This window comes from Nicotiana attenuata, unplaced genomic scaffold (genome assembly GCF_001879085.1).
Source record: "Nicotiana attenuata strain UT unplaced genomic scaffold, NIATTr2, whole genome shotgun sequence".
Taxonomy (NCBI): Eukaryota; Viridiplantae; Streptophyta; class Magnoliopsida; order Solanales; family Solanaceae; genus Nicotiana; species Nicotiana attenuata.
In genome coordinates this window covers 153,978-162,788 of record NW_017672752.1, presented here as the reverse complement: position 1 = coordinate 162,788, position 8,811 = coordinate 153,978, and the positions used below count along the sequence as shown (strand labels likewise).

At 35.9% G+C, this 8,811-nt stretch overlaps 1 protein-coding gene across 1 annotated transcript; it reads left to right on the top strand.

Moving 5' to 3' along the window:
• The first annotated feature begins 1,534 nt into the window (after nt 1-1,534).
• On the top strand, nt 1,535-8,662 carry LOC109214376 (peroxisome biogenesis protein 12). Its single transcript, XM_019378285.1, has 10 exons — nt 1,535-1,821; nt 2,862-2,967; nt 3,349-3,497; nt 4,790-5,039; nt 5,698-5,807; nt 6,478-6,552; nt 6,785-6,871; nt 7,009-7,095; nt 7,754-7,891; nt 8,385-8,662. Exons 1-10 carry the CDS (start codon nt 1,555-1,557, stop codon nt 8,454-8,456), a joined length of 1,341 nt encoding a protein of 446 aa, XP_019233830.1. The 5' UTR covers nt 1,535-1,554; the 3' UTR covers nt 8,457-8,662.
• The last annotated feature ends 149 nt before the right edge of the window (nt 8,663-8,811 follow it).

The window sequence follows — 8,811 nt, the reverse complement described above, 5'->3', positions numbered from 1 at the left end:
CAAGGAGAATGAAAGTAAATGCCCATTCTCTAAGCACTCATGAAACCAGGCGGTGTTCATGGCTGAAACGAACACAACCGTGAGAACCATAGATGGTTAAGGATTGATTGTGTGACTTATGTTGTCTAGGTATACAACAAAGCTCGACGGTTCAAAGATATCAAATCTACCGAATGACCGAGTATATCCGATATAAGTTCACTACGGAAAGTTCAAAGGAAACCTACTTATCCAGATGCAATCAATTCTTGTTTGTAAAACACACACACGTCCGTGCATTCCTTTAAGTTTATAGTCATTCCCCATTCATGTGGGGGATTGTTGAGTTTGTTATTTAATAAATAATAACAAAAGAGGTGTGAATGGAAAATGGTGGGAAAAGAAATGGAGGGATGACCCGCGACCCGGTCCGGTCTAGCCCGTTTTTCTTTTCCGGATTAATTTAAATTCGTTTTAAATTTCCTGCAAAAATCTCCAACAGCCATGGCTGTTCTGAAACAGTGTCACACCTGTTCCAACAGCCATGACTATTCTGAAAAGTTGCAAACCTCTTCAGAGGGTCACAACTGTTCCAACAGCCATGACTGTTCTGAAAGGTTGCAAACCTCTTCAGAGGGTCACACCTGTTCCAACAGTCATGACTATTCTGAAAGGTTGAAAACCTCTTCAGAAACATCACCAAGTTGGCTATAAATAGACCTTCAAATCCCAGAATATTTACTTACGAAATTTTCTGATTATCTTCTTCTTCTGCACTAAAATTCCAGTGTGCTTTGCTGCCATCGAGTGGTTCGCTAATCATCGGCGTTTTTGGTACCAACACTCCGGTGAGTTAAATCGTTCTATCCCGGGAGGATATATTCCATAACCTCGGGTACTTGAGGGGAATAATTTCCTTAAGGACACACTGTGTATTCAGTGAGCTCAATTTGTTCCTTCAACGTTTCAAAAATTATTTTGAAGTTCGAATATTATTTTTCAGAATTGTTTCTACTAACTTTCTGTTTTATTTTTCAGAAAGATTACTGTTTTATTTACTTACAGCAATACAGATAAATAATACCTAAAATCCTGGATCCGTCACTGTATGAGAGTATTTGTTTTTTATTCATCATCTCATGTTATATAATGGTAGTTGATTAGACGCCACTTTAATATACTAACATAATTTATGTATTACATTAATGCTATTATCCACGCACAAAAATGAGTTGTTGAAGCTAATCATATTAATGTTTGAAATTTTAATTATTTAATGGATTTGAATTATTTAGTGATGCAAAATGATCTTATGAGAATAGGAACTAATGTCATGTAAAACATGATCATAGAGTGTTTTTATGCACTATTGACGTAAACAAAATCGCATAATCAAATTAAATTAAATAATAAATATTAATTAAATTAAATTAAGTTATATTAATTGCGTAAAATCACGGTGCGATGTCCATATACATAACTTAAATTCTTATTATGTACTTTTCAAACCATTGGGTATTTATTTATTAAACTTATGAAAAAATCTCTAATATATTTTGGAGCAATGAAAAATAAATGAAAGGAGTATGCAAGAGCAGAAAAAAGAGTGCCCATAAAAAAGAAGAGTGCAGAACGAAACTGGTTTTATCATCTTCCTCTTCCCAACAAATTGAAACTCACCAGTACAAAGAAGAGAAGAGAAGAGCGGAAATCTTGTTTGGAGAAGAAGAAAAGATGTTGTTTCAAGTGGGAGGACAAGGGACACGTCCCACCTTCTTCGAAATGGCAGCTGCTCAGCAGTTACCTTCTAGTCTCCGAGCCGCTTTAACTTATTCTCTCGGTGTAAGTAACCAATTAGGGTTTCTAATTTCTAATTCATCTATTCATCTGTATTTATAACTCATAAGAGATAGATTGTGTAATGCGTATTTAGTATTTTTATAGCGGAATTCAACCATTTTGGAGTTGAGGCGTAGTTTTTATTAATACTGTTCAGCTGTACTTAGTAGAAGTATTTTAGTTCCTAAAAGACAAATTATTAGTATTGGAATGAAATGGGTCAAAATGGAGTGTAATGAATATTGAGGATTTATTTTGCGGAACTCTACTAGTTTGGGATTGAGGTGTTGTTTTTATTATTACTGTTCTGTTGTACTTATAGATGTATCTTAAAAGACAAATTATAAGTATTCTAATGAGACGGTCCAAATGGAGCGTAATTAATATTGAGGATTTATATAGTGGAATCCTACTAGTTTGGAATTGGGGCTTTGTGTTTGTTATTGTTGTGCAACTGTGCTAATTAGACGTGTCTTAAATGACAAATTATGTATTGGAATAAAAAGGGTCAAAGTGGAGGGTAATGAATATTGAGGATTTAGTGGAATTAAACTAGTTTGGAATTGAGGTGTAGTTGTTATAATTGTTGTGCAGATGTACTTAGTGGATGTGTCTTGAAAGACAAATTATTAGTGTTGAAGCGAAACGGGCAACATGGCGGAATGGGTATGGAGGATTTATATCTATGTACAACTACTTGGGAATTGAAGCATCATTGGTATCTTTAAAAAGGATGACACTAAGGATGCCAGCATTCATAAAATTCTTTTATGAGGAATAATAACTTGTGAGGGAGCTAGATTCAAGATGAAAATAGTTCTAATCTTTCCCACTTCCTCTTAGTGTAACTGACTGCTAGGGGAAGGAAGAAAAGTAGGGCTTCCTTTCAGGACCAACGAAGGTCAAACTCTTGGCGGGCTGCCAAGTTTCGCCTTGGCAAAAGTTTAACAAGATTGAACCTTTTTTGTTCTACATTGTTGTTGTTTAGCTGTAGTTATGTGATGTATGTTGGGTAATATTAATTATTGCTTGCTTGATTGCAGGTTTTAGCTTTAAGGAGACCTCTCATCCACAAAATTCTGGATTACGAGGATGAGTGCTTTGCTTTGCTTATGCTAGTTCTTGAAACGCATAGCTTACGAACGACAGGTATGCGCATTTATCTATCTAGATACTCTCTCGTACCAAACAGAATGACCGGTTTGGAGTACAAGACTCAAATTCTCTAATTGTCGTCTTGATTTAGACGGTATTCTTAATATTGTTTGTATAAAAAAAATTACATATGTAGGAACTATATACAAATACTAATCACATTTTTTATATGTAAAACATATTTTTATGTATGACAAAATTTTGACTCCCCAAAGGGTAATGCTGAGTATTTGTTATTCGGTATATGTCTATGCATTTTCTTCTTCAACCGGTGGTGTGTAAAATGCTCTGGTACGATTGCAATCTCTGGTCATATGGTAGATCTAATTATTCGCTTTAGCTTTAGTAAATTTATTACTTTTTGCTTGTCCTCAGATGGGTCTTTTGCTGAGTCTTTATATGGACTGCGAAGAAGGGCAGTTAAGATAAAAGTTAAGGGTGATAACAAAGGTCCAGATGTGAGAGAGGAAATTAATCACACTGGTCTGGAGAAGCGCCAAAAAGTTCTTTCAGTTGTGTTTCTGGTAATTCTTGCACTTGATAACTCACTTATATCGTAACACAAATTTCTCATATTCTGATTGATCTCTTGGAGCAAAATCACCGTTATCATGTTGTACTAAACTTTGATTATGCTTGTTGAAACACTTTTTAGTTATAAACGTTTATTGATAACGAAAAAGGGAAATCTTGTACAAATGCTGTATGCAAAAAGAAGAAGTCTAACACAGATATCGATGAAAAGCAGTCGATCATCTACACATGTAGGGATTTCATGTGTGCTGCAGAATCACATGAAAAAGGAAGTTCCAAGATTCTATTAGGAGAGTTCTCAGTCCCTGAAAACCTTTCTGTTCGTTTCTTTCCAAGCTGCCAACAAGCACCAATGGTGCTAACTCTCATGTCTATTACCCCTCCCATATTCCGTCTAATCCTCAGCAACAAAGGTCTCTAACTCAACAACAAGGGTTTATCGGTGACAGGTGGAAGGGAAGGTGACAGGCGTCATCCCTTCCACCCGAAACGAGTTCAGTCCACAATCGAAAGGCAGTTGGTAGTGATTTACACCCTCCTATGTGTTCATTTCTTTCTTCCTTCTCGGGATTTCTGCTGAAGAATTTCTCCCTGCACCAAAAAAGCCCCAGAATGTGGAAATGGTGTATTCTGTTATGCCTTCCTATAAAAGATTTAACAGTGAATAACCCCCTGTATTTTCCTTCCCATCTCAATAACCATAAAGGCCAGAAATATCTGCATATCTGAAAAATAAGAGTATGCATTGAAATATCGAACCTCCCTGGCTGTAAGACCTTAGATTTGAATACTAAAATGAATTTTGCGTGCTCCTTGTATATTTCTGCAATACTTTCTGATTTTTGGATTGAAACATCAATTTTTCTTAATGTTGCATAGAAGATTGTCTCGATACCATCACCAAGGGTATGACATAACAATCAATGAAGTGGGTGAAAATCTTGGAAACCAAAGTTCAAATCCCATTAGAGAAAATATTAGGTGATTTTCCCCCATCTATCTTAGTCTTGGTGGGCAAAGTTATCCAATACCCGTACTGGTGGGAGGTAGCAAGTACAGTGAAGTAGTCTGAGGTGTGTTCAAGTTGGGCCGGATACCATCATTATAGAAAAGAAGGATAGTCTGCATGCACGCCTCGTTTGCAGAAACTTACTGAACTCCCATTTTCGGAAACATCTAATAGGAGCCATGACTTCAGAAATGATTGCCGAATCAAGTTTTTGCCTTTTAAGTTGTAAAGTTTTGATAAATGCAACGACATAATTTGGATGTGTTTCTTTAGGTCATTTTGCCATATCTTAGATCAAAATTGCATTCTATCTACAATAAAGAAAGAGAGGTTGCTCTTCAAGCTACTTTATGGGGCCATGAAGATGAGAGATTTGGTGACACTGACTATTTTGATGGAGCTGGGAACTCCACAGTTTCAACGAGCAGTTCAAATGCAGAAGAATCAGTTAGAGATCGTTTGAGAAAGAAAATTCGAAAAATTGTAGCTGCTTGCTACCCATGGATACATGCTGGAAATGAAGGTAAATAGGGCTTAGTCTCTCATTTGTGATTATGAATATACTCATTTTTTGTGTGTGTACTGTTCATTCTGTTTCACTGTTTGAAATGAGATGACGAAGATTTTCCTATTTGTTCTGGTCATTAATCGCTCATGTTGCCTCTTGTAAAGTATCAAGGTAATGGAGGAAATTCCCTTGTATATCATTGTAAGAAGTACAAGATATATATACATGTACTTTGAGTCCAAATAAGGAAATAATCAAAAGAAAGATCCTGTAAATCTGCTATCTTTATATGGCATGTGTACATGGCTAAGAAGTAAGTCTAGGTTCATTTTGTAACACCTCTAGATGGTCTTACCACCTATACAACGTGAAAAGGACCCTAACCTTCATGGTGAAACCTTTGCAATTCGTCTTTGAAATATTGCACCTTGTATCTTTTTAGGCTTCACGTTAAAAGTTATGTTGCTCGGATCCTCCTAAAATGATGCTGCACTCGTGTCAGATCCTCCAAAAAATGAATAACTTATAGAGGATCTAACACACACCCGGCGATATTTTTGAAGGATCTGAGCAACATGGTTCAAAAGTATAAAGTAACTTGTCACCCTTAAATAGAGATCTTTAGAAGGCCCTGATGCCATCCTTCTCTTATTCCTGGCTGATTGTCTTGCAGGTTTTTCATTTGCTTACCAGCTACTGTATTTGCTGGATGCTACTGGATTTTACTCTCTAGGACTCCATGCTCTTGGCATTCATGTTTGCCGGGCTACAGGACAGGAACTGGTATGTCTGCAGACAGTTTCTTGTTAGTATCTCTCTGGTCTGGAAGATGTTATTAGTTCTGGAAAAGTAAAGAATTTGTATGGAGAATTTTGTAATGCCTGTACTATTAAGTATTCAAATACGAGTATGGTAACTATGAAATGAATTCCAAGAACCTTTAGGCACCCTTGCATGAACTTCTGAAAGATTAATGAACTAATAGTATGATGTTACTTGACTCAATATGTAGGTGACTAGTTTTACTCTGTTAGGTCATCTAAATGTGTAACAAGTGATGTGAACTATCTGTATGTGAATGATCAATTGGATAATGTAATTTTCTGATTCGTGGAAGTTCCTTTTGACGATTAGAACACTATGGATAATTCAGTTGAAAATTTTAATTCTGTGCTGGTTTGATAATGGTTCTCATGCTTACCTTATCCAAAAAAATAAAAACAAAGAGCTTTGAGGTAACCCCCCCCCCCCCCTCCTATTACCTTGAATCTGTGGGTATAAGTTCCAATTTAGATCTGTGTCTATCCAATTTAGATCTGAATCAAGAAAAGTTGCAATTTAGATCTGAATCTGTCCAATTTAATCTATCAACCAATTGATCTTATTTACGATGCAATTCCTCTTTTATACCATCATGTTGTTTAAGATTTTCATTTATGCGATGTCAAGGTAGATGGATACTTCTTCAAGGATTTCTAAAATAAGAAGCCGTGAACGTGAGAGACTTCGAGGACCCCCCTGGCTGAAGGTCTGTGTTCATCCCGTAAATCTCTTTTCCATGTTTCTGTTGTACTAGATGGGACTACGTATATCTTTCTTGGTATTAGTTTTACTTCTTTATCGAGGTGCCCGGTACTTAAAACAATAGAAAAACAAAAAATGGAGGTGCCCTTCTCTTTGATGTATTCATAGTCTCGTGTGAAGTTATCATCACAGTCAATATTCTGACCTTCAATACTTATAAACCATTAACATTTCAGGCAGTACAAAGTGGTTTACTAAGTTGTGCATATGGAGTTCTTGACTACGCTCAAACTGGCCTGATTGCTGCAGTGTTTTTCTTTAAAGTAAGTGTTCTTTAGCTCAAGTTCTGTAGATTTTCTAAATAACTCCCTTAGAGAGATTATTTTTCTTCTCACGTTTTGTTATGCTCATGTATCAATTCTATAACTAAACTTCCCTTTATGTTCTTCAATGTACTCAGATGATGGAGTGGTGGTATCAATCAGCAGAAGAAAGGATGTCAGCTCCGACTGTTTATCCACCCCCACCTCCTCCTCCACCTCCAAAGGTGAGTGCATTTCCAATTGGCTAATTTGGAACATGTGAAAGATATTTTTGGCAGCCATACTGCTCCAACTTTGACACCTTGCTTAGCTCAATGAAGATGAAGAATGTTTTTTCTTTGTTTATGATTCATATTGGATGAGCAAATACATTTGATACTTGGTAACAACTAGATGTGCTTAGCTCAGTAAATTGCGATCTGGTGCATGCATTTTGACTTTTGCAAGTCAACCATAATTTCTGAAGCTTTAATGTGTGTTCCGACTTGTCAGTTACACCAATCCATTTAAGCAGTCGGCACCAGATGGAGCTAAGGATGTCATATGAATACGAATTATATGTTACTTGTGTATAAAGAGTGTCATTCTCCCTACATATGGTTGCACTAATGCCATTGAAGTTTTTATTTTATGTAAAAGCTCACTTGCTTTGGCATTCTTAAAGTAGTTTGGATAAATTAGGCCAGTGTATCTGAGCCACTTACCAATGGGAAGTGACCATACTTGTTAAAAAAAAAAGAAAAGAAAATTGGAAGCGATCACGATGGTGAAAATTCATGATTTGTCTAAATCTTACCCTAGTTTTATTTTGCATAAGTGAAGTATTTTTTTCTTGTATTCCTGCAACAATGCTTATGTATAACCTTTTTTCAATTTGAGCAGGTTGCAAAAGAGGGAATTCCACTACCTTCAGACAGAACACTATGTCCTTTATGCTCACAAAAGCGTGCAAATCCATCAGTAGTGTCAGTTTCAGGATTTGTCTTCTGCTATTCCTGCATTTTCAGATATGTTTCTCAGGTGAAATTCCAGATTCAGTTGATCCGATGCGCGGAAACTAAATCACATGATGGCAATGTTATATTGGCTTCTTTATACTTAATACTGAAATAATCTCTTGACCTGCTAATTTCAAGAAGAACCCCGGGAAAGAAAAAAAACCCAAATGCAATATATAATTCTGTTCAGATGTTTTGTTGTTAAGCAGCTATTCCCATGACTATCTACTGCTTGTACTTTCTGCTAGCTGTTAGTAGAATCATGGAGCTGATTCATCTATACTTGTCCATGATTCCTCTTGTTAGCCTTGTAAACTTGGTAACTAACCTATCATTTATCACAGTATAAATTACAGATAGTGTAAAAATATTGTATATTGTCAGTGTATATAACTTAAATTTTGGTGCAAATATATTTGCCTTTTGTTCATGTATAGTGTTTAATTTTTTCTTTTTCCTTTAAATATCTTTTTTTTTGGGTTTGTAAATTCATGTTCTGTTTCCCTTTTGTGCAGTATAAGCGCTGCCCTGCGACATTGATGCCTGCAAATGTGGATCAGATCAGAAGACTTTTTGATGATGTTTAATTTCCCTCCAGGATCAGAAGGGATGAATAACCGTTACACTGAAAAACGTTGAGATCATAAGGGGGATATTTTTTTCCATGGCACTAATCCATCTCATTGCCTCTACAGTAAATAATGTTGAGTGTATTCTACTTTTGTGCCATTGTTGTAGTTCAAAATTTAGAATGCAATTAATTTTTAAGCCAGAATTTTTTTGTACCCCGTTATCTTTCAGCCTTCTGTCGCATCTGCAAAAAGTGAAAATCATTTGAGTCCCACAATGTAAAGTGGGTAGTAAAACTTAAAAGGAAAGAGGAGAAAACAGAGAAATTGTAAATACAGAATAACATATATGATATAATTAGGACATGTAATT